Genomic DNA, 25,845 nt, shown 5'->3' with positions numbered 1-25,845 from the left:
GGCAGGTTCAACTGCTGACTCCTAGGAGCAGGACGGTTCTTAAAAGGAGAGAAACTGAATGAAAATATCAGTGAGGGAGACAGAACAGGAGAGACCCCTAACTCTGGGAAGTGAACAAGGGGTGGTGGAAGGGGAGGTGGGCGTGGGGTGGGGGTGACTGGGTGATGGGCATGAGCGGGGCACTTGGTGGGATGAGCACTGGGTGTTATGCTATATGTTGGCAAATTGAACTCCAGTAAAAAAAAAATAAAGGAAAAATACAATGAATGAATGAACTAAAAACTACCATGACCTGGACGACCTGAGCGGTGGCGACAATACCCGGTAATTCCAGGGAGGAACCGGGCGGGGGCGCTGCCGCCTCCCGTCCACACTCCGAGCTCTCGCGCCCCCGCCCCCCCCCCCCCCCCCGGCTCCCAGCGGACCCCCTCTGCCCTCGCGACCCGACCCGACACGCGCGGCGGGGGCGGGGGGGGCACCGTGTTTCCGCGTTACAAGCGTTAACGCCTGCGGGCCGCGCGCGGGCACCCACCCCGGTTCCCGGAGGCCCCGGCCCGCCCCGCCCGGCCCCCTTACTGTGGGGCTCCATGGTCAGCAGCTCCCGGGCCCCAAGGGCCGAGCCCCCGCCGCCGCCGCCGCCGCCGCCCCTCCTAACGCCTCTGCTCCGCGGCTGGCGTCGCCCGGGTTGCCTTGACAACCGGGGGCGCGGGGGCGGGGCCAGGAGGACGGCGAGAGGGAGGGACCAAAAGCCGCGAGGAAACGCGGGCGAGCGCGAGGGCCCGCGCGCCTGCGGGGCCACCGAGCGAGGGTGGCGGCCGGGTCGTCGGCTGCAGACGCTGCCCCCTGAGCCCCGCCGGGCGTTCGGGCCTCCCCCGCAGCCCTTGCGCCCCCAGCGGGGCCAGCGCCCGGGCCTCCGGGGCGGGGGCCTGCGCGGCCGCGGTCGCCGCCCGCGGGCGTCCGTCGGTCGGTCGGTCGGTGCGTCCGGCGAGCTCGGCCTGCCCCGCGGGGAAGCGCGGGCCTCCCTCCCTCCCCGGACTCGGGAGCCGCCGCTGCAGGTAAAGGCCGGCCGGGCGGCGCGAGGGGGGACGGGGGGCGGCGCACCTGTTGCGGCCGCCTGGGGGGCCCCCCCCGCCCGCTGGCCCCGCACGACCCCGCCCCGCCCCGCCCCGACCCCCGGGACAGCCGGGCGGAGGCCGCCCCGCCTCCCGGAGCCCGCGGGCCCTTCCTGGCAGCCGGGGCGGCGGCCGGGCCGGGGAGGTGCCCCCGGGAGCCCTCGGTCGGCGGCCCCGGGGCACCTGGGCCTCCGGAGCCCCGAACCCGCGAGCGCTGCGTGGCCCCGCGCTGCACTGTCATCCCCGGGATCCCGTTTCAGGCAGCGGCCTGGGTTGGGCCTTTCCGGGTGGATGGGGGGTGGGAGGGGTGTGCGTGCGGGCGCGCGTGTGTGTGTGTGTGTGTGTGTGTGTGTGTGTGTGTGTTTCGTTTGCATCAAGCCTCCGCGTTTTTGGTGGAGCTGGGGAGTCCACCCACGTTATTTTGTATCGAAACTTTGCAGGGCCGTTCAACAAATGTAACATTGTCCCACACAATAGTATCCTAATGGCTCTTGAGATACCGGTGCCGGTGCCGGGTGGTGCTCTCATTTTTTTTTTTTTTTAAGATTTTATTTATGCATGAGAGACAGAGAGAGAGAGGCAGAGACACAGGCAGAGGGAGAAGCAGGCTCCATGCAGGGAGCCCGGTGCAGGACTCGATCCCAGGTCTCCAGGGTCACGCCCTGGGCCCAGGGCAGGCGCCAAACCGCTGAGCCACTACCCCCCCCCCCCCCAGGGATCCCCCCAGGTGGTGCTTTTAAGGAATCTTGGAGGACCACGGGAGACTGTGCCTGGTGGGTGATAAACATGCAAACAGCCGACAGAGTCCTGGATTGAGAAAGACGAGCCTCGAGGAGGAAAGAAAAATGGAGGAGAGAGAAGATTGGGGAGGAAAGAGCAGGCGGGTGGAAGCCGCATGATTGATTCAGTGCTCGTGTCTGGAGATTATGGCTCCTCCATCAGTTCTTCCTGCGGCCCCAGACAGCACTTGGGGGAAATGGAGAGAAGAGCCCTCCTTGGGTCGTGTAAGCGATCGCTCATTCTTTGCCACCAGAGAGATTTCCAGCCCACAGATGACAGGGACACCAAGGAAAATTACTTTCCTCTTAGAAGGAGAACCGTTCAGAGGTTAATTGAACCCGAGAAGCATATATTCCGTGATGGAAACGGACATTTGTTATGTTTCACCAAACTGGGCTTCCCGGCTGGGACTCTGTGGGGCCTTTTTGAGATTAATTGTCAAAGCAAGAAGGTTTATGTGTGGATATTGACACTCGGTGTGATGTATACAGAACCTACGATTCATAAGCTAGAATATTGATGTGATAAATTCAGATCGGAAAGTAAACCCTCCATGGCATTTTAATTACCTGTTCCCGAAGCTTAGGGCCAGGGGATGCATTTTTAGACAAACGACATCTAAGATCAACAGCACTCCTGTAGTACCGCGTTTTCAAACTCTAGTTTTCACATCGTTAGCAAAATCGTGAATTGGTCTTTTCATCCAAGAAACGTAGTGGTGCCCATTATTAATATCATGAAGTGACAAATTAGTGATAAAAACCTGGCCTTTGTTAACACAAGAGTAGGGTTGTATTTTCTCAAATAGTACAGGATTCGGCATTTGTATTTTAAAAAGAACAAGGAGGGATGCCTGGGTTGCTCAGTGGTTGATCCTCTATCTTTGGCTCAGGGTTGTGATCCCAGGGTCCAGGATCAAGTCCCATATCCAGCTCCTGCTTCTCCCTCTGCCTGTGTCTCTACCTCTCTCTCTCTCTCATGAATAAATAAAATCTTAAAAAAAAAAAAAAGAGAGAGAGAGAGAAGAAGAAGAAGAACAACATTGTAGATCTCCATGCTGAAGTAACGAGGACTGGAGAATTTGTGCAGATTTTAAGGTTGGAAAAGTGGAGATGTGTGTTGGTACTTTATACTTGCTGTAGAAGAATGATTTTATCGGTAGCTATGAACTTGACATTGAGGAAGTCTTGCACTGAAATATTTCAGGCAGTAGGTAATGGCAACTGTGAAAAGCAACACTTGATTTTAGGGGATAGTGTGTTGATGGAACAAATGACTGAGGGGTGGAAGGGGGGAGGAAAGGGTACTAAAATGTTTAAGGACAACATTCAATTTCTCTTTCCCCCTCCAGCAGCTGGCCCTGTGTACTTGTACTTGTCTGTTGCTTGAGTGAGAAGAGGGTCAGAGAAATTGCTTTAGATAAACAGATACACTTTATTTTTAGAGGAACTATCCTAAGGTCACAAAGTTGCTAATGGGGTAGGGGTTGAGAAGAAGAATGGCAAAGGTCTTGATGTTGCCCCTTGTGGGGATTTCCCACCATGTGTTTTCTATTTCTTTCCATTGGCAGGTTCAGGATGTTATTGGCGGTCAGGTAAAAAAACAAAAGTCCTGACTTTTGAAGAAGTTTCCAAGCTCATCAAATTAGAATAGTTACATTATTTACTTTGCTGATACTTAACTAAATGTAGCAAACCAGAACACTATCACCAGGGAATAAAGTAGCAATGAAGAAACAGATGTAGCCTTTTTCTTACTTAAATCTCTTAGCTACATCAGAAGTCAAGGTAAAAATAATTGTGGTAGAAAGCTATCATTATTTAATGAAGTAGGATGACTTTAAAAAAAAAAAAGACAAGCAAATGACTGCACTGTTTCCTAGCCTTACTATTATAAGTCAGAGGAAGTTTTCCTTTTCGTTACTGGACTTCTGTTTGCTTTTTGTTTTGCCAGCGTGAGGGTACTTTTTTCTCTTTTTCTCTGCTACTTTCGGAAACTTATAAGAAATTCAGTCAAGGTAGAAAACAAATTTCCATTTCTAACTTGTTTCCTCTTTGTCGTCTGGATCTGTATTGGTCTGCACTCAAATCGTTGGAGTAGAGGAATGCTCTTTCAGCGTTTTACTCATTCTTCGTATAATTGGGCTGCAGGACCATGCTGCTGCCCCCGCATCTGGAAAGTCTTCCAGGATTAGGTTGATGCCCACAAAATGCACTTCTACTGGAGCACTACCCAGTTTGGCACCTAGCCCTGTACTCTGCTTTCTTGTAGAGTTTTCTTCCATTTTATGTGCATGGATGGGTCTGTGCCTCTGATTAAATTAAATATTTTAGGATCCAAGTCCAGTACTCCTTTTAGCTCATAGTGGGTTTTCAGTACGATAATAATAGAAAGAGGACAAGCCCTTAGTCACAGATGATTGCCTTAATTTCTAGCTATGCCACTTTGGAAACCCAAGAGCTATTATTTCCTCATTGGTAACTGAGAATAATAAGATCTTCAATGATTGTCCAACAGTCAAGTTGTGAAAATCAAAATCAATTAAATGTGATTATAGATATAAGTGAAAGTATCTTGTATATTGGAAAGAACTTCTTAAATGTAAATAGTTGTTATTGCCGGCATACAGCAAACACTTATTATTGAGCATCCTTAATGTATTAGGCACTTCCTGGAGGTTGCTCTTCATAAAGGGAATAGGAAATGACTAGATGGAGTGTGTGAGGGCTTCGCGGGCAAAGGCACGGGGCACGAGAGTACAGCTCTGAGCAGAAGTTCCATTGTGGCTGGAGTGGAGGGAACTTCTTAAAAGAGCATAGAAGGAAATGAAGCTGAGAGGCAGATATGCATTAAATCAGAAAGAACTAAAAGGAGTGAGATTTGTATCTTGAAGGTAATGAGAAGGATTTGGGTCAGTGACGTGATCGGTTCTCCTTTTGAAAGGGATCACTGGCAGCATGTGAATGACGGATTGGTGGAGAGCCAAAACTAGAGGCAGAAAAACCAAACTGGAGATTTTGTAGTAATTCCATGAAGAAATGAAAAAAATAAGTGTGGTGGTTGGGAGGGCAGTGAACAGGAATGGAATGAGGGGCCTCTGAGAGGGTCCAAGCAAGGTCTTGGTGTTGTAGGTGGGGAGGAGGAGGGAGAAGCCAGGGATGCCACCCAGGTGATGGGGGAACAGTTGTGTTAGTTATCAAAATCTAGAACACAAGAGAAGGAAAGAAGTCTTTTTCTTCTTAGGAAGCATGAGAAATGCATACGTGATGAATGTAGTTCATTTGAAATGCCTGTCTAAATTGGGATTTCCCTTAAGTAATGGTTGGATGTGTGGGTCAGGAACTAAAGAAAGAAGTCTGAGACGAAGGTAGAAATTGAGATTAAGCATTCAGAAATTGGAGTTAAAATATGAATGATTTTCTCCAGGGAGATTATGTGGAATGAGAAGAGAGTCAAGCAGCAGGTCAAGGCTAGGACCCCGAGGGTACACAGTTATTTGTCACAAGGAGTTGGGTGGGGTGGATGAACCCAGGGAGACTAATAAGAAGAGGCGAAAAAAGTAAGCCCCAAATCTGGAAAGATTGGGACACCTGGGTGACTCAGGGGTTGAGCGTCTGCCTTCAGCTCGAGGCGTGATCCCAGGGTCCTGAGATCGAGTCCCACATCAGGCTCCCCACATGGAGGCTGCTTCTCCCTCTGTCTGTGTTGCTGCCTCTCTGTGTGTGTCTCTCATGAATAAATCAAATTTTTTTTTAAAATCTGGAAAGTTTAATAAAGCAGAATCCCTGCTTTTGAGGGGTTCGTGCATTGGCATTCCCTAAAATTAAATTTTCTTCCACTTGCCATAGAATGTGCAACATAGTTTATCAATCTATTATTGTGTTATTAAAGTTACTGCAAAATGATCAGGAGATCTTTCTGTATATAAGTCTACAAAAATTTAAATTACCAGTGGAAAATAGTATTCTTAAATTAATTGTGCAGGATTGGTTATTTTAGCTGCATTTAATATGAACCAAATTGAGTTAAAAGTGGATCTTTTTTTTTTAATTTGAGGGTTTTTTAAAAGCCAGCTAATTTAATTTGCCAGCTAATTAAATCAAAACAAAGTCACTTGTTAGAAGTCTGGAGATAAGATTTATAAAAAAAAAAAAAAAGATTTATTTATTCATGAAAGACACAGAGAGAGACAGACACAGGCAGAGGGAGAAGCAGGCTCCCTGCAGAGAGCTCATTGTGGGACTCCATCCCTGGACCCCAGGATCACGCCCTGCGCCCAAGGCAGATGCTCAACCACTGAGCCACCCAGGCATCCCAGATTTTTTTTTAGTGAATTCTGAACTGAACTTTTATCTTGTTCAAGAAAGGTTTTAAGTAGATACTAGAAGCCAAATAGAATGTGCTTTGGGGAGCTCTGAGCCAATTAAAAGCAAGCAATAGGGTAACCTTCTAAAAATCCTAGTAATCACAAGCCCATTGTTTCAATTCGAGTATAACATGCCTTGGAGATAAAGTTTACATATTAAATATTTGACTGTAATGCCGCATGGGTGATCACAACCATGTTTTTCAAAAATTTTCAATGTTTTTCTTTCCATAAGAGAACTACATTTGTTTTGTTCTGTAGTATTTCTTCCAGACCACTCTGCCTGACATCTCACATAGCATCAAGTATTCCTTCAGCCCACAGCTCAACATGAGCCCTTGTTCTTTTATGCAGTCAGGAAGCAGTATGGTACAGTGTGGTTAGGCATATACTGTACACTTAACTAGGGTTAAGCTGAGATCAGACCACTTGACTTCAAGCACCTGCTCTCCCAGAGACGAGCTATTAGAAGCTGGATAAATTAACTAAACCTCTGAAGGCTTAAATTTCCTCATTTGAAAAATGGAAATAATAAAGTAAACCCTCATGGGGTCTTTAAGAGTTTAAATGAAATAATCCATACAAAGTGTTTAAGCACATAGAGCATCTGGCACCCAATAAGCACACTCTATAAAGGCTAATTGGTAAATTATCATCATTACCATTATTGCTATCAGCCCAACTCTAGGAGCAGTAGAGAACCATGTTTCTCGAAGTGTGATCTGCATCTGCAGACCAGTTCCAGTCCATAGACGGTTACTGGTTGGCAGGAAGATAAGGAACTTGTGCCAGAATGTAAATAGACTATGGCACTAATCATACTGTTGCACTGAGCTGACGTTTTTAATAGTAAGACTTCTTCAATGAAGGAAGCAATGGGTTGATTTATATTCAGTGCAATCTCTTTATGTTGCCACAAATAAGCATTTTGAATAGAATTGGCATAGCATATTGGATCAGTGATCCTGTTCTCTAAAAAATAATAGCCCTTTATCCTGAAGACAGTTATTATTCATTTGTAATGCCTCATTAACCCTCTCTGTTCTAAACATTATAATTATGGGTTACAAGGATATTGTTTATTAGTTCAGCAAATATTTATTGAACACCTAGTCTGTGCAAAACCCTGTGTCTTTTTTTGTACAAGTTGTAAAGATGGCTCACAAATGGATCTTGACTTTAGTAAGTCTGCAGAGCATCTAGAGGGAGAGGACAAAGTGAAAATCTGAATAAATGTGTTGAGTACGTGTAGCAAGTGTTTCTGTTAGTCCTATAGCTTGGTTCCGAAGGTTCCACGTAGACAGATACCTCCTTTTGCTGAGCTCTTCCCATAAATGGCTAGAATTAATACTTTTTATTTTTCAATACTTAGACTAACATAATAGAGATCAGTGTTCACTTTATCAGGCATAGTGATTCAAACAATTAAAAAATCTGCAACACTAGGGAATCACTGAATTAAGGGATACAAATGACAAAAGACAACTTTTTCAGATTAGTATTTACAGAAGACTCATCTTTAGGCATTTTTAAAATTATTGGTTCTGTTTGATCCTGTATACAAATATTTAATGATAATTTACTGCTGTTCAGAATATGAGGAGACATTAAATAGATACCAAAATGTTTCTCAAGTTTCAACAAATTAGCACTGAGTCTTCAAGAAAAATTCATTGGTCAAATAGTGGCAACACAGATTTGGGAGTCATATAAAAAGAATACTTTTTTAAAAAGGCAAGATATGTGTGTACTTATTCCCTTTTCGCTCAGAACTTGTTCCCCAAAGAGTAGAGATAAAAAGGGGTTAACTGTGAATTAGATCACAGAACAGACTATTTTCATAGACCTATCAGAAAATGATTTAAAATACTCAGGTCAAGAAATGTTATTTAGTTTTCATAAATCTTAAGAATTCTTGTACATGAAAATGATTTTTTGCCTGACTTGGTAAGCCAACTCGTAACCCCATTATGTGTTTCATCCTGCCATTTGCCTTAAACTGTTACCAGCTTTCCTAGAACTTGATTCACTAATGACTTTAAGAAAATTATGATCTTTAGTATTAAAAAATATGTGATATATCAAATTTAAGAGAAGAATTGTAAAGAAAAGCAGAAAGTAAAAATAAGAATTTCAATCACAAAATGACAGGGTGAGTTAGACCCATGGCACTTAAAATAAAACACAATCTTTTTAGTGTATATACCATCTTTGGTGATCTGGCCCCATCTGCTCTGTGAGCTCATCTGTACCAGAGCCTTTCTCTCTCCTTTTATGTACCAGCCACATCTTCCTTCTTCTAGTTACTTGACCATAAGACTAAGTCCGTGTGTCATAGAGCATCTCTGTTCCACACCCCACACTCTGCCTCGCTGGGCGGTAAGCTCCATGAGGACAGGACCCAGACCTGGCTGTTTTCTCTGTGGCACTGGCCTGTTTGCAGGGTAGACAGTGAGCACTCGGGTCCTGGCTGAGTCAGTAAACGGAAGGCCAGAAATACAGGGATGGAAGATGAGAAAACTTGAGGACAGAGAAAACCTATTAGATCATGAATAATACCTATAATAAAACAGACAGATGGAAGTCTTAGAAGTGGAAAAATCCCTAAAGAACGGAAAGTGATTCAGTCATTAGCTGCTCAGCCTCTAATTGCTGATTAAACACCCACAATATTCAGGCTCAGACTGTGGAAATTACCAAAGAGGGCATCGCTCCAATAACCGTCTAAGTAGCGAGAGCAGAAGCGTGGGGGAAAGGATGGTAGGTAGTCCAGACAGCTGAGGAGCTCCCTGGTATCTAAGGACGTTGCCTCGTCCATATCGGTTATTTCCAGGCTGCTGGGACCATGGGTGGCCCAGAGCAAGCTTGGGACGCGCCTCCGACAGATTGAGATCTCAGCTCTGCTGTTTTCTGCACCGTAACTCTTCTGGAAGAAGAAAACGGCTTTAATGTTGAAAAAAGCATGAGCTGTGGTTTGGGTGTATGAGTCAAGGGAAAACTAAGAACCTGTACAAATATTTCAGTTTGGAGAAATATTGCCGTGTCTGGGAATTCACGACAATTTCAGGCCAGAGCCTTTGGAATAGCATGATTCTGTGATTGCATGACTGGAAGGGGACACAAAGTCACAGAAATCCAGCAGCACAGTAACAGTAGGATGTCGGCACGAAGCGAAGGTGTAGGGAAATGGGAGGGACCGAATCCTGAGGAGTTTTAAAGGACGTTGTCACAGACACAGTGTAGGGCAACTTGGAAAAGTTGAGTAAAAGTACCTCTGAGGTACTAATGTCACTCAACAAATGCTGATTGAGTGCTTAGCAGGTGCCAGGCTCTTGTAGGACAGCAGTGAGCAAAATAGACACAAATCCCTGCCTCCTGGTGTTGGCCTTCTGGTGGAGGACACCAGCCATACGTAAGCAAGATCAAGAGGTCAAGTGTAGACTTTGCTGGACCATGGTGAGCATCAAGGGGAAGGAACAAAGCAGGAGGAGGCTGGGAAGTGGGTATGAGTCGCAGGGGGTGTGGGTCAGAGTTTAGACAGGGTGGCCAGTAAGCCCCTCATCCAGTTGACATTTGATAAAGACCTTTACAAGGGGGATGCCTGGGTGGCTCAGTGGTTGAGCATCTCCCTTTGGCCCAGGGCGTGACCCCGGAGTCCTGGGATCGAGTCCCGCACTGGGCTCCCTGCCTGGAGCCTGCTTCTCCCTCTGCCTGTGTCTCTGCCTCTCTCTTTCTCTCTCTCTGTGTGTGTCTCTCATGAATAAATAAATAAAATCTTAAAAAAAAAAAAAAAAAAAAAAAAAACCTTTACGAGGAAAGGGAGCTAGCCTCTGGGACACCTGAGACAAGGACATTTCAACCCCAGGAGCAGGCGCCGCGTCCTGAGGCCAGTCCTGAGGCCAGCCCGTGCCAGGGTGTCTGAGGAACATCCAGAGGCCACGTGGCTGGAAGGGGGGGGGAGGGGAGAGAGCAGTTGGAAACAAGGCTAAGGTTGTGCTGAGCCCAGGGCCTCCAACCTTGTTGATCCTGTTAAGTGGGGTTTTCCCTGGAGTAAGATGAGATGGGAAGCCAGTAGAGACTGAGCAGAGGACACGTGAGCTGACTTTAACGGGGCCACCGTGACTCGGTTGAGAAGTGATTGATAGGGCCAGGAGTGAAACCAGAAGGCGAGCCAGCAGGCTGCTGTAGTGATCCAGGTGACCACCTGCTCCCAGCGGAGCACCAAGGGTGCTTGATGTATTTTGAAAATAGAACTGACATGATCAGGTTGTTTTCTGTTGCTTCTATGACAAATCACTGCAAAGTTAGTGGTTATTTATTCTCTTCCAGTCTGATAGGTTAGAAGTCCATCGAATGATCAAGGGGTCGACAGGGCTGTGTTCCTTTCTGGAGACTAGAAGAGAATCCATTTCCTTGTCTACTCAGCTTTTAGAGGCCACCCTCTCATTCTTTGGCTCATGGCCCTCCCTCTGTTTTCAAAGCCAACAGCACTGTATCTATCGCTCTGGCCCATCTTCCATTGTCCTCTCTCCCTCTGACTATAACTGGGAAAGATGGTCTGATACCAGTGCTCTCAAGATTAGATTGGACTCACCAGGATAGTCCCCCTAGCTCGAGGACTTTACCTTCATGACATCTTCAGCCCTTTGTGGCATTCAAAGCACACGTTCCTAGGTTCTGGGGATTAGGATGTGCACATCTCTGTAGGCTTATCAGCCTAGTACATCCATTGAAGGAACAGATGTGGAATTCAAGATTGAGAAAAATCAAGAATAACTTCAGATTTTTTGGTCTGAGCAATTGAAGGAAAGGAAGTAATTGGTGTGGAAAAGACCAGGTTTGTGGCTTTGAGGTAAATATCGAGAGCTCAGTTTAGGACATAGTTTGAAATGAAATGCCTTTTAAAAATCCACATGGGATGTGATGAGGCAGTAGTAGAACATAGGAGACCGAAGATTAGAGTGAGGATTGACAGGACGTGTAAATGGGAGTCCTCCTCATATAGGTGGCACCAAAGCTGTGAGACTGAATGAGACCACATAGGCCCTGTTCGATCTCTGCAAAATCCTAATGTTGTACCTTTGAGAATTTGATAGGTGTGAAGAATGTATTTATAGTAAATTGAACACGGAGGAAAATGTCGAAGAGGAGCATTGAACCATAAAACCTAACCCAAAGTTTCTCAGGACAAATTTCGCAATCTTGTTTTACATAATCCCTTGCAAACTTTATCTTTTCTGTGAACTATATTTCTAGAATTAACTGCATCAGAGTCAAGGATCCAGATGACTAAGACATAGCTCATCTTACACCAACTTCTGAGTCTTTCTTGTTGAGGGAGTTTCATGTTACATTAGCTCTGTGTTGTTTTCATAAATGCTCATTTAAAAGTCGTAATAGACTCACTTCAAAGGGCAGTCCTTGACAAATTATGCAGGCTACAATTTATATGTAAGAATGCTTTGAAAAGGAGCAAAAACCAATCTTTCTGGTTCTTGTAGTGAAATGTACCTGATACTGCTAACAGAACAAATTTTATTAACTTTTATTTTGAGTGGCATGTAACCTGCCATGTTTGTTTTCCCTTCTTGGTACTGCTAAATCTGCCAAAGGCCAAAACACGGATCTCTTGTATGTACTTAATTACATCTAAGAAAATACTGATACGGCTTGTGCCAGTTGCAGAATAAACGCAGAGAGGTGTTGTGTATCATGAAAACTCCGCCACTGCCCCCCTCTAAATCTGGAACTCAAACTACGGAGCAGCAGAGAGTCCCTCTGAGTAGTGAAAACAGATTGTCACAAACTTCATAGCTCTGCCCCTCAGACTCCTTGGATTCAATATAGAACCTTTTGAGGACTCAACCTTTACAAGTATTTTTGTCAAACAAGCCTAACTGGTTTCTAACATGCCTGGTAGAGTTGGTCAGAAAAGCAGACAAGGCCCCGCTAGGTAAGCATGTTGACCACAGTGTGACATGGGTACTGAATCCCTACAGAAAGAGGGGCTCCGGGGATGCCTGGGTGGCTCAGGTCATGATCCCCGAGTCCTGGGATAGAGTCCCACATCGGGCTCCTCGCAGGGAGCCTGCTTCTGCTTCTCTCTCTCTCTCTCATTAATGAATAAAAATAAATTAAAAAAAAAAAAGAAAAGAAAAGAGGGGCTCTGGACCAGTGGATCCTTGGACCCTAAAGTCTGAGGACATCTTTCTGTTTGGGAACTGATGGATCAGTGACCCCAAGTCATGAAGAGAAAGTTAGGCTGTTCTAGCAGGCAGAGGTCTGGGTATCTGTTGCTGTAAGGCCAAACCCCCGGAACGGAGAACCTACAGAAGTGGTGACCGTGTGTGTTCCCTCTCACGGTCCCTTGGATTGACTGGGTGGCCGTGAGTGCTGCTTTTGCCGGTCATGTTGGCTGGGCCTGTGGTCATCTGGAGAGCTGACCTGGGGAAGGGTCTCCCGTGGCTTACCCACATGGCACGTCCGTACTGTCTGTCAGAGGAAGCCCAGCTTTAGTCCCTTCCCAGTGGCCTCTCCGGTGGCTTGGGCGTCTCACAGAATGACAGCTGGCTCCAAGAGGGCGTGTTCCAGTCATGTGAATGTGGTTCAACATCCCTTCACCGCATTCTTTTGATCACAGTGATTCACAGGGCCAGACAGGGGGAGAGGAAGTAGACTCCACCTCCCTAGGGGAGCCTGCAGAGCGTGTGCAGCCACCTTCAATCCACGTGACACAGAAGTGGGTGATGGAGCTGGATTGTGTACATGTGCTGAGGGGGCCTGGTGACTCTCCAATCTCTGGAGACATGCCGTTCGGAAAACTCGACTCTTCCCCCACAGGCTCAAAGTGGTCAATACTTTATAAATAAGATTTTACTTTAATTACAAGATTATTGCCCCTTTAGGGAGCATTATACGACAAAGAGACACATTTCAAGGGTGTTTATTTGGTAAAAAATAATAGCTTGTTTTGTTTTGGTAAAACAGTTCAGAAATTGTTCCTATGGCAATCATTGGTCATAAGAAGAGCAATTTATATGTAGAATGAGAACCTCTAGAAGGAATTCTAAGCAGAATAAAGGAAAAATGGAATATAAAACCAAATGTTAACTTCTCTTAAGCAGTGGAGTTTTTTGATTCTTAGATACCTTCTCAAAGTTAGCTTGTCCTGTGATTTTTTTAAAAAATATTTATTTATTCATGAGACACACACACACACACACAGAGGCAGAGACACAGGCAGAGGGAGAAGCAGGCTCCTCGCAGGGAGCTCGACATGGGACTCGATCCCAGGTCTCCAGGATCAGGCCCTGGGCTGAAGGCGGCGCTAAACCGCTGAGCCACCCAGGCTGCCCTTGTCCTGTGATCTTAAGCCATCGTGTTTCTTGGAGCTGGCTCCATGTGGTCTCACCCATAGGAGCAGCAAAGAGCTGTGCCGTTCATCCATACTGCATTTATGTTATTATACCATTTTAATTTTGAAGCAGCAGCTTTCAGAATGGATTTTGAAGAACTCTACCTTTGATGAGCTAAAACATCCTTTCTCTCCTCCCTCTAGTTATTAATTTCTCCCTCTTTTGGCCTATTTGTGTGTGAGTTTATAAAAGTGTTGGTCCTGACCTCAAAGTATCCTTAGGTGTGTTATAACTGAAGCCCCAAGAAGGCACTCAACAAGTGCTTCCTGAGTGTTTCCCTGGAGCCTGGCTTGAATAGTGAAGAAGCCTGTCGTATTACATAGGATGAGGAGCTAGCCCTGTGAGCCCCCTAAACATCTAAAGCAATGGTTACCATAAATGGGGTGCTGTGAAAAGAGTAATGTAACTGAGAATATCATGAATTATAGGCTATGCTGTGTTCTTTTTTGCTTGAGTTTCTTCTCTGTGTTTCTAGTTTTTACCTGGTTAATGGGAAAAGGGGCTTATTTCCAGCAATATTGATTGGATTTTTAAAAATCACTCATAATTGAAAGATCACTTACCTGACACGTAGGGAATAAGTTACTGGAGTAAATTTGCCCTTGCTTGGGTGACTTCTTCATTTAAAATGTTCTTAGGGTGCCTGGGTAGCTCAGTCGGTTAAGCATCTGCCTTTGGCTCAGTTCATGATCCCAGGGTCCTGGGATCAAGCCCTGCATCGGACTCCCTGCTCAGTGGGGAGTCTGCTTCTCCCTCGCTCTCTGCTCATGCTCTCTGTCTCTCAGATAAATAAATAAAATCTTTAAGACAATAAATAAAATAAATATTTTATTGCCTCTTGAATCTGACATTTTAGGCTCAAGACCCTGGAATTTCAAGAAGTATGTGTGAGGTTTCTGGTTTGATGAAACCAACAAAAGATCTTATTAATAAAAGCTAACTAACTGTAGCCTGAGAGGGAAAAAAAGAAATCCACTTTCCTTACCTGTCATAGTAAACCGGCATAAGCAAATCTAAATGAAATTTTGTATAAAATCTTCCTTTAAGCTAGAGAATTTCTTAATTAAAAATAAACCAGTGTTAGGGGAACACTCACTGGGCCCTCACAGTTTTCCCCATGACACGATCCAGCATCTCTTTTGCGGTGGGACTAGAGACCACATGGTGGAGCCTTACAGCCACCATGTACCCACCCCCCCACTCATCCCCCATCCCCTGGTTCACTGTCAGGGCCTGTGCTGGAGGTTAGGCAGAGAGCACCCGGTCCAGTGTGGAACTGTCCCCAAGCTGGCCAGGAGAAAATTGCAGCTGACCAGACTTTAAGAGCTAGCCTGAATTATTCCTGGTCTTTCAAATAGGCAGCAGTAACCAGTTCACAGAAAAAAACCCATTACTGCTTCTGTTTTGAACACCTGTGCTTCTTTCTTTTGCACATCTTGTATGTGTACCTGATTATCCCCCTTTTTTTGTTTGTGTGTTTATAGTGCGATTTATGGACGGTCGTTCAACGTGCAGAAGAGTGCTTACCTGAGCCAGCACAGAAGGTAACCGGGCGAGGAAGACCAGATGCAGATTTGAGGACTTCAGCTTGCAGAGACTTTGAACCAAAGTCTTGGCGATTAAGACGTCCAAGTCTGTATCAACCCTGTTCGCAGTGGGTTATTGTAGGAGAAACTGGAACATAGGATGCCAGCTGCTTGAGCTCCCTCGTGGACAAGATGGAAGAGGAAGAACTGGAATGCCCAAACTCTGCCTCTGAGAAACGCTATTTCCCCGAATCCCTAGATTCCAGTGATGGGGATGAGGAGGGGATTTTGGCTTGTGAGGATTTGGAACTTAACCCTTTCGATGGTTTGCCATACTCATCACGTTATTATAAACTTCTAAAAGAGAGAGAAGATCTTCCAATATGGAAAGAAAAATACTCCTTTATGGAGAATCTGCTTCAGAATCAAATTGTGATCGTTTCAGGAGACGCTAAATGTGGCAAGAGCTCTCAGGTGAGTAGCCACTACAAAATACCATTTGCTTTATGTGTTGTACTTTTTTTATTACTTAAAAATAAGCATGATGTCACAGGATAGCGTTCAGGTTTTTTTTCGTTTTAAAAATTTTTTTTGTTGTTGAGAGAGAAACAGACAGCAGGAGCGTAAAGGCAGAGGAAGAAGCAGACTCCCCATTGAGCAGGGAACCTGACGTGAGACTCGATCCCAGGACCCCAAGATCATGCCCTGAGCCTAAGGCAGACGCTTAGCCCACTGAGCCACCCAGGCACCCGAGCATAGTGTTCAGTTTTAATAATGATATCTAAGCCAAAAAATAGAACAAAAAATAGAACAAAAAAAGAGTATTAGCAATTCAGGCACAACAATTAAGTTACTTACTTGGTTTTGTTTATTAAAGTCAGCTGAATAACCATTATACCTATGTGGATATTAATTGTGTTTAGTGTACCAGTAAATTTTCTCCAGAATAGTAGATAAAAATCCATTCAGATTGTTTCATTGCTCGTATTACATTTAAAAGATGTGATAGATGTTATTTGCCTGCCACAGATTCGGAGATTAATTTCTGTGTCTGCGTGCCCAGCAGCCTGATGATTGAGGTGTTTGGCTATGCTTATTGGCAAAGCTGGTTCAGCGACAGAAATTCAACAGCACAAGAAAATTATTTCCTAGACTATAAGAAATAAGTGAGTGGCCAAATGCCATCCTGGCCCCAGGTCATACATTTTGGAAGCTAGTATGGAGGATAGAATTAGGGTAGCTAGTTAATGAAAATGTATTGTCCAGGCTATGGTTACCCCTGAACTTCCAGATTTTAGTAGTATTTATATTTTGCTTTAAAATTATAAAGTGTTGGCAAATGGAACACCAATAAAAAATAAAATTATAAAAAAAATTGTAAAGCAAGCAGTAAGTATGTTTATTACAAAATTCATGTATGGATTCTTGGCAATGTAAGAATTAGAATAGACCCTAAAGATAATCTGAAAGAATAGAATCCCTTCATTTTTCAGAAGGCGAAAGCAACCCAGAGGGATTTGATAATTTGTCACATAACTTTCTGAGTTGGAATTATAAGAACATCTTCTGTGCATTGCCACTTTCAGGTTGTTACCTCTGAGACATAATTGTTCTGACTTACAGAGAGGAGGGATAGACAATAGGTGGTGGTTCTCTTTAGAGCTGCCAATGTCAGAGGTTTGCTATGAATTATTATTTGTTGCAGTGAGTTATTGTAACAACGAATTCTTTTGGTCTGTTAGCAAACCAAAAGAATTCTTGGTTGAAAACTGGGTATAATATTCTTGGTTTCTGTGGACAAATGGCAAGTTAAATGATTTGAAATTGTTATTTTACAATAAATCAGACTTATGAAAAGTTGCAAAAATAGGTCAAAGATTTTCCATATGTTGTTCACCCAGCCAGCTTCCCTAAGTGTTAATATTTCACCACATTGGCTTTATCATTCTCTGTCTTTCCATGCACACACACAGACACACGGACATGCACATTTTTTATTTCGAACCTTTTGAAAGTTAACGATATAATGGCCTTTGCTTCCAAATACTTCAAGTTTTACTAAAAACAGGGCACAGCGACACTGTAATTATCAAAGTCAGAAAGGTAAAATTGACATTTCATGATTATCTAATATATAGGCATTCAAATAGCATGACTTTCCCTACTAATGTCCTTTATAATAAAAAAAAAAAGTATTTTTCTGGTCTAGAATCCAATATAAATTACATTGCATGTAATTGTCATTTCTCTTTAATCACCTCTAGTCTGAAACAGTTGCTCAGTTTTTCCTTGCCCTTCATGACCTCAACATTTCAGAAGAGTACCACTAGGTGTTTTGTAGGACATCCCTGAGCCTGTCTGATGTTTCTTGAGGATTAGATTCCAGTTACACATTTGCGGCAGGAAGACCACAGAAGTGCTGTGGTGTCCTCCTCGGTGCATCCTATCAGGAAGCGTAATAAGATTTTTCCCTTAACTTTAATTAAATTTGATAGCAATGAGGTGATGATTTCCTTGTTGTTCATCGTAAAGGTATTGTCTTCCCCCATCATTTAAAAAATGTGGGGAGATTCTCATACCCACTGCCTAATGGAAGAAATAAGGTGCTGTTCTTCTCAGAGGCTGTTGTGTGGCCCTTCCCCATACTTTACCCACTTTCTTCCACAAAGTAACTTGTATTAATCATTTCTTGCCTTTCTTTATAGCTTTACTATGTTTTTGGTATAAACACCATTAATTTCGGTTAGCCAGTTATTCACTATTAAATGGACATATTGTGTTCTTCTGAGACCAGCTTGTCTTGCCCAGGTGTTACTGACATTCAGCCAAAACAGTGATGCTCTAACCTGAGTCTAACAGACTCCCCTGGAGGCCTTCCACAACCGACTTGCTGCCCCGCTGACCCCGCCCCTGCCCCAGTTTATAATCCAGTTGGTGTGGGGAGGAGAGCGTGGTGGTTAACAAGCCCAGTGATGCTGATGGTCTTGAAACCGTGCTTGAAGAACCACGCATGATCCTGATGCTTTAGAGCTGGGTTTCCTGTGCTTTTCCTCTTTATGCTGTCCCACTGTGTGACTGTACCACAGGTTATATATCCGTTCTCCTGATGGTGGACATTTGGGTTGCTTCCAGAGTTTCCTATTCCAACAGTGTTGTGATGACCATTTCTGGCTTTTTTTAATAGGCTCCACGCCCAGTGTGGAGCCTAAACTCATGACCCTGAGATCAAGACCTGAGGTGAAATCAAGAGTTGATGCTTACCCAACTGGGCCACCCAAGTGCCCCGTGATGAGCATTTTTGTATATCTTCTGGTAAATATTCTCAAGAGTTTTTACACAATGGAGTAAAAAAAAAAAAAAAAATCAATGATTCACTTAAAAAAAAGTAAAAGATATGAGGAGATACTTTGAGACAATATAAAGTATGCTTCTCATCGTGTGTTTGCCTACTAGTTTTAGCATCCTTAGATCATTCTTTGACATTATGATGCTGGTAGGTAACCAAATCAGTGATTTCTCTACTTCTGACATTCCTACAGTTAATATTTGGAATTCTTCTGAAAAGCTAAACTTTCTCTTCTTTATTTATTTATTTATTTATTTATTTATTTATTTATTTATTTATTTATTTAAATATGGGCACATAAATTCTTTATTTTATGGATTATAAATCATTACTAAGCCCATTTATTTAGTTCAGATTGTCCCTGATGTGGCCTCTGGGAGCCCCTTCAGGGTTTCTGTGTCCTGCTCACATGACCACATGGTTCTTGAGCACTTCTTTGCTCTTTCTCAGTAAGACATTACAGGTTCCATCCACCAGGAGCCCTGGTTCCTTTTAGTGGAGAATTGTGCTTAGACACCAAGATTGGAGCACTAAGTGGCATTGCCATTGGCTTATCATTGTTTCCTGGCCCTGTCAGCTATAACAGAGCAATGAAGTAAATTTGAGGGTGTGTGTGCTACTCCTCTCCCTCTAACTCTGCTTCTCTGTTTCTAGCTCTTTTTCTCTGTGTATTTCTTTCTACATATATACACATATATATTTGTCTTTCTTTCTCTGTGTGTGCGTCTTAAAAAAACAGAAATTCCTGCCAATGCCAGTTTCACACCACAGGGTTCATTATGACCTTGCCCATTTCCTAAAGTTTTGGTTTGTTAGGAAGAAGCTACTGTTGAAAACTGGGTAAAATATTCTTGGTTTCTGTGGACAGATGGCAAGTAAAAAAATTATTTGAAGTTTTTTTTTTCCCCCTGCTCCCTTCTCTGTGGGAAACCTGCCACTCATTATTCCTGATAGCATTACTTGTTCAGTCTTAGAACATACTCCTAATGTAGCTTCAGAATTGCTAACCCAAAAAAAATAAAAAAATAAAAAAAAAAGAATTGCTAACCCACACTTTTGGTTAAAAAAAAATTAAAAATATATACCCCGCGTTTTTCTTTTAGAATTTGTGATCTCTAAGGGCAAGAATTATCATCATCTGTAATATATTATGTGAATACCTAACAGCAGTTTCTGCTGTCATCGTTGACTTCTCAACCATTTTCACAAATAATGCTGGTTTTCTGTTAATTGAGAAGTCAGTGTATATCTTCAGGGTGGGAGAAATCAAAATAGGACTCAGATGATGGGAAAATGGGCCTATTCCAAACTAATTTAAATAGTGGGAGCACTGGTTGTTTTCTCAGTTCTGGAAACAGCCTGGTTATTTTTGAGAGAGCTTCCAAGACTACTTTGTTCCTCAGAGTTTTAAACCTTTCTAACAAAAGTTTGTCTTTAGACCCAGGCCTTCTAAAGAGAACCACAAACATTTTGCAGGATTTTAAAAATCCATCGCACTTTGGTGCAATTGGCATTTTGTGGCTGCCCTCGGGAAAACAGGACAACCTTTCATACATTTATAGAGCCTTTTCCTATTGCCTTTTTCAGGGGCAGCTTTATTAAAAAAAAAAAAAAGCCTGAAAGAGAATGGAATATTTTTAGAACTATCTATTTTTTTGCTTCTCCTTCTTTAGCTTTTGTCCTGAAATTTCCCAGGAAACGGATGGATGGGTTAGTGAGGTGGGTAAGTGCAATGTACCTGAGATTTAACCTAAATTCAGACTCTACATGGTATAGAACATCTCCACCCTATTGAGTAAACTTGTCCACTGTTTTCTGCTGGTAGAGTCCACCTGTGTTCACTCAGTGTCAACATATGTACAAATTATGATATCCAGGGACATGGGATACTTAATTCAGAAGGGGACCGAGTGCTCAGTAATGTATCCCGGCGTCGTGGCTCACCGTGGGAGCCTTGGGAGTGTGCTCAGGCACAGGCGCTCTGCAGTGATGTTTTTGCCGGGGTTCTTACCTTTGGGTGAGTCCATGGTCCTTACGGTTCCTTTCCACTTTTGGATCCCGTGCCTCTGGTCCTGAAATAAGGGCGAGCGAGCAGAGCCTTGGCACTGGGCGCAGCCTCGATGGTCCTAGGAAGCAGAAGAGGAACCAGGCTGTCACGGACAGACAAGCGATGGAAAATGAGGGTTTGGGGACCTTTGCAGGTAGGATGTGTTAACAGGAGTAGCCTTGTGTCTCACACCTGACTCTGTCTCACTTCATGTGTGCACGTATCTGTTCGGTGAACGGAGAGCATCTCTGGCAGCGGGGGGGGGGGGCGGACAGGAAGGACAGGAAGTCCTCGCGGTGTAACTCCGTGGCTGTCCTCTCGCCACGGTGGCCGGCGGGGACCCGAGTGCGGATCCCGCCACTGCTGCTCCCCTGGATCGGGCCCCCCGACGTCCCTGCACCCCAGCACTCCCGGGCCCAGCTGCCGGCCTCTGGGCCCGTTGCCTGGAGATCGGAGCGCCTCTGCTTCACTTTGGGTGTGTACAACCGGGAGAACTCCGGCTGCCGATTTATGTTGGCGAAGCCTCGATGTAGATTAGGTTCTGGTTACTCAGGGGACTCCTCTTACCTGCTCTCATCGGCTGATGGGCGGGAGGTACGAGCCCGGGGACGCGTGCTCTCGCCGTGCACTGTGACACGGATTGCCCACCTCGCCCGCCCCGGGGACAGCTGAGCTGGGCGCTGGGACAGAGCTGAGGCGTGCTTCAGGCTTTAACACACTTGGCACATCACACGTCCAGGAAATGGCATTTAAAAAATGGGCTGAGGGAGGAGCCCCTGAGTGGCTCAGTCGGTGAAGTGTCTGCCTCCGGCTCAGGTCATGATCCTAGGATCCTGGGATCGAGCCCCCGCAGCGGGCTCCCTGCTCAGCCGGGATTCTGCTTCTCCCTCTCCCCTGCCCCTCGTGCTTGCTCTTTTCTCAGATAAATAAAATCTTAAAAAAAAAAAAAATGGGTTGAGGGAATATAAAACAATTGTGAGGTAAGTTCAAAAGGAAAATATTTGCAGTCGTGATTTCTAGTAGGGAGAGTTTCTAAACCAAATATATAAATTTGGGTGTTGTCTAATTGCCCAGACTCCCATGAAAATGTGTAAACAGGTTCATTTTTTTTTCATGCGTTAAAAGAGCAGTTTCCTGTTTTGTTCTCCAGATTGTACAACTGTTGCCACGTTCTGCAGTGTTACGTAAGGCACCAAGCGGCCTAGAACCCAGTGTTTCTGTCTGGAAAGAGTAAAACCAAGTGCTTGAGAGAAAGGTGCAGGTATTACGATCTCCAGGTTCTTGGGGAGCCAACCTGCACGGGGTTCTGGATGCCCAGGGCGGGGCATCTTCCCCAGAGAAGCCATGGAGGGAGGAGTGAACTCTCGAGTAGGGGCAGGTGTGATTCCTTGGTGAGAGGGTAAGGGATGTGGGGGTAAAGAAGAAGCCCCGACCAGAGGAGAACGTAATGAGAACACGGTGTCTACTGTTGGCACAGAGAATGCAGGTGTGCCCGGGAAGCTGGAATCCTGGTGTCCCTGGAAATGATGAAACGCCCACATTTCTAGCAGTTGCTGAATCATAACTTTTTTTCAGCTGATACTTTGAGTTTCCTAAGGTGTCCAGCTTGACAATGGGCCTTAGCTGGTGTCGAGTGATTGAGAAGGTGCATAAAAGCCAGAGACATTGTACCAAGTAGGGCGAATGAGTTGGTATCATGGCGTGTGTGTCACTCACTGCCACTATCCATGTGTAACTGTTCACATGGGCCGTGTGTCGTGCGCAGTCAGGGCCACACTTGTGGGCTCTCTGCCATTAGGCGTGACTACTTGTGCTCAACTTACAGTTTGGCTGTGTCAGCAAACATCCCTACATCAAGCACCCGATGCACGTGGTCAGTCTTTTACTGGTTATTTTAACTGATATCATTTAGAAGAGCTGTTCCCGTTTCCGAATTCCTCTGCTTCGTAGGTGAATAATTTGCTCGAGTGTGTGAGGGGAGCAAAAAAGGACAATGAAGACTGTTGGATTGTTACATTTATTGCACTGCCAGACCTGTATGATGTTTATACCATTATAAGTGCACCGTAATATATAATCTTGCAGCATTTGTTTATATGAGTAGATAGAAATAAAAGAAATGCAGTCAAAAATCCCCATCAGTAGCTTGGGAACGTGGCCCATAATTGTCTGAATCACGCATAACGCCAGACTTTGAAAGCATCTCTCCTGGATCTTAGAATAATAACCATACCGAGCGTACCCAGGTGTTTTAGTGAAGCTGGGTGGTGTGACTTCAGCCCAGTTCTACCTGTTGTGCAACAGTGCCTGTCTTTATAGTGTTGCCTGCCACTGCCCTTAGGCCGGAAAGAGTGATTAAAAATGTTGATGGCTAAGAATCTCAGGGCTTTGGTTGCCACCTTTGTATAAAGATGCTTGGAAGCACCTGCCGTGTGGTGGAAGTGACACGAGACGAGAAATGGGAGGATTTGGACCAGCCTGGCTGGGCTGCACGCTGGCAGTAGGACTTGGGCAAGGCACCCTTCTAAGACTTCGCTCATGTGGAAAGTGAGAGTGTGGCCGATGTGCCTTCCAGAGTTCCCCCTCCAGCTCTGAAATCCTGTGACTCGTGTGCCTGAACCTTGAGCTCCGGCCCCTCAGCGCTCCCGGCTTGTTTGTCATTTGCTCTCAGATTAGCTACACTTGGGTATGGTCCCTTAACACCACTGACCCCACACTTTCCTGGCTCCCAAAGGTCATCTCCCTCTCCTCCCAGTTCCTCCCTCCCCCACAGAAACACCTGCTGTTTAGCTTCCTTCCTTCATTTTATTTTATTTTACTTTCCACTTTTCTATTCTTGTTGGTGATACCATCACCCTACTATCTGTAGTTAGAAAGTCTTAGAATATGTTTCTTCTTGTGTGTAGTTATTCTGCTGGTGAGTACTACTCATGCTTCCTTTGCAGTGAATGTCCCTTGCTTTTATTACTTTTCTCTGAGTCCAAGCCCTTCCCTTTCCTTCTTTTTTTTTTTTGTGATATCCTTAACCTTCCATCCATCCAAATATTTATCATTCCTATTTGTTCCTCTGTGAAGTTTTGGGGAAAATATGAGCCACACGTGTCCAGCTTAAGGACTCTCCAATCTAGTGGGGAGACAAAAATGAAAACAAATGGTTTTCACAGAAATGATGTTTGCAGTCTTGGACGCCTAGAGAATGGACCCTGATATGAAGGGAATCAGGTTAGAAAGGAAGGCTTTGGCAAGAATGAACAAATGACTTAGAAAATGAGGGAGACAGGAAATTTCGGGTGATGTGGTGATGGTGAAGCAATTCACAGTAACGTATACAGAATGGTGGGCTTTTAAAGTATTTTTGGGAAATCTAAGGAATGTGTTCATCAACTGTTTATTGAATAAAATTACTTGAGGGATGCCTGGGTGGCTCAGTGGTTGAGCATCTACCTTCGGCACAGGGTGTGATCCTGAAGTCCTAGGACTGAGTCCTGCATCGGGCTCCTCACATGAAGCCTGCTTCTCCCTCTGCCTGTATCTCTGCCTCTCTCTCTCTCTCTCTCTCTCTCTGTCTCTCTGTGTGTGGGTGTCTCATGCATAAATAAATAAAATGTTTTTTAAAAATTACTTGAGACTATTTGGTGACCAAGATAGACAGATCCCTGGTCTCCCAGAGCTTATAGTCTAGCAGGGCAGGTGGACACTGGGAACAGATCAGCAGCTGCAGGAAGGGTGATCCATGTGTGGTCGCTGGGAGTGCCCTATGGGATCTCGTGCCTAGGGAGTCACACTAAACCATGTGGAACAGGTGTTCCAGGAGCTTAAAACTGAAGGGTAACTCATTCATTCAACCCATTTTACGGAGAAGAAACTGAAGCTTAGAGAAATTGTGATTTACAAATAACAAACTAGTTGGGACACTTGGCTGGCTCAATCAGAACATGTGACTCTCAGGCAGCCTGGGTGGCTCAGTGGTTTAGCACCTGCATTCGGCCCAGGGCATGATCCTGGAGTCCCAGGATCAAGTCCCACGTCGGGCTCCCTGTATGGAGCCTGTTTCTCCCTCTGCCAGTGTCTCTGCCTCTCTGTCTCTCTGTCTCTCTCTCTGTCTCTCAAGAATAGATAAAATCTTAAAAAAAAAAAAATAAGGACATGTGACTCTTGATCTCAGAGTCTTGAGTTCGAGCCCCACACTAGGTATAGATATTACTAAACAAACCAACCAAATAACAAGCTAGTAGCAAACCAGGCTTGGAAGTCTGGACTTTGGTCCCTGGAATGCTTTGTAGTTACCTAGTATGCCCTGATTCCACATTTCCTGGGTACCGTACCTCAAACCTTCATCTTTCACAGAACACAGTGGGTGCTGAATAAATTGTTGATTAGTTTCCAACCTGTTGACAAGGCTGACACCTGTCTTAAAATGGAGGAACTACATTTATGCTATTTATTATTAGGGATTAGTGTTCTACAGCAGTTTTTCATTTTGAAGTTACTTAGGATTTTTGGTTGTGTTTATTTTTCAAATTATAGTGAGGATTAAAATCTAAGAATTCTTTGCTGGGTCTACTAAATAGCAAATCTCAAAGTAATTAAACATGTTAAAACCTTTAAGTACCTTAGATCTATTTAAAGACACTTTGGAATGATTTATTTTAAAGACCCAGGTAACAAAGCATGGCTTACTGACAGTACCTGAGGTTATAGCATGCAGATGAAACATGTACTTTCCAGTGTACTCATTCTAGCACAAACGAACCTGATAAATTGCTCTATAATACATATTCAGTAAAAGGATCTTTAATATAAATGGCTTAACAGCAGACTTACAATTGACTCTTTCCAAATCTGGATGGATTGATTGACGAGCTCATTGGATTTATTTTACATTGCATTTAGATAATAAATGCCTGTGTATTTTATCTTCTATTACCAGGGAAATGTTGAGTCCGCCTGTCTGGTTATTTTGTTATGATCATTTAGGTTTAACTGTGCATGCTTTAATTTGGAGTCACTATTTTTCATTGAAATGTCATTTCATATTTATATTGCTTAAAACACAGTAGTAGATACGAGAATCCATTTTTTTTAGATTTTATTTAAATTCAACTTACTTAACATATAGTGTAACCAAAAACCATATTTTTGATGGAGCTTTCTTGTAACCAGGAAGAAGCTAACAGTCTGTAAATGCATTAGTCTTTTCAGAAACACAGCTGAGGTTAAGAATTTTTTTTTTTAATTTTGCTTATTTTTATC

The 25,845-nt window shown here is 44.3% G+C and overlaps 1 protein-coding gene and 1 long non-coding RNA gene across 2 annotated transcripts in view; one reads left to right on the top strand and one right to left on the bottom strand.

The window, feature by feature from the left end:
* Nucleotides 1–930: 930 nt before the first annotated feature.
* Nucleotides 931–25,845, top strand: part of DHX32 (DEAH-box helicase 32 (putative)) — a 51,214-nt gene continuing 26,299 nt past the window's right edge. The window contains exons 1-2 of the mRNA XM_038579075.1: nt 931–1,055; nt 15,158–15,673. Coding sequence (XP_038435003.1) covers nt 15,392–15,673 — 282 coding nt within the window. The 5' untranslated portion in view covers nt 931–1,055; nt 15,158–15,391. The remainder of the gene's footprint in view (nt 1,056–15,157; nt 15,674–25,845) is intronic.
* Nucleotides 18,109–21,291, bottom strand: LOC119866617. The gene is made up of 3 exons (XR_005380749.1): nt 21,160–21,291; nt 20,557–20,671; nt 18,109–18,431 (listed from the first exon to the last, which is right to left on the bottom strand). It is a non-coding gene; the product is annotated as an uncharacterized LOC119866617 (long non-coding RNA).

Source organism: Canis lupus, chromosome 28 (assembly GCF_011100685.1).
Source record: "Canis lupus familiaris isolate Mischka breed German Shepherd chromosome 28, alternate assembly UU_Cfam_GSD_1.0, whole genome shotgun sequence".
Lineage (NCBI taxonomy): Eukaryota > Metazoa > Chordata > Mammalia > Carnivora > Canidae > Canis > Canis lupus.
Note: the sequence above shows the minus strand (reverse complement) of the source record. Positions and strands in the feature narration are given on the sequence as shown.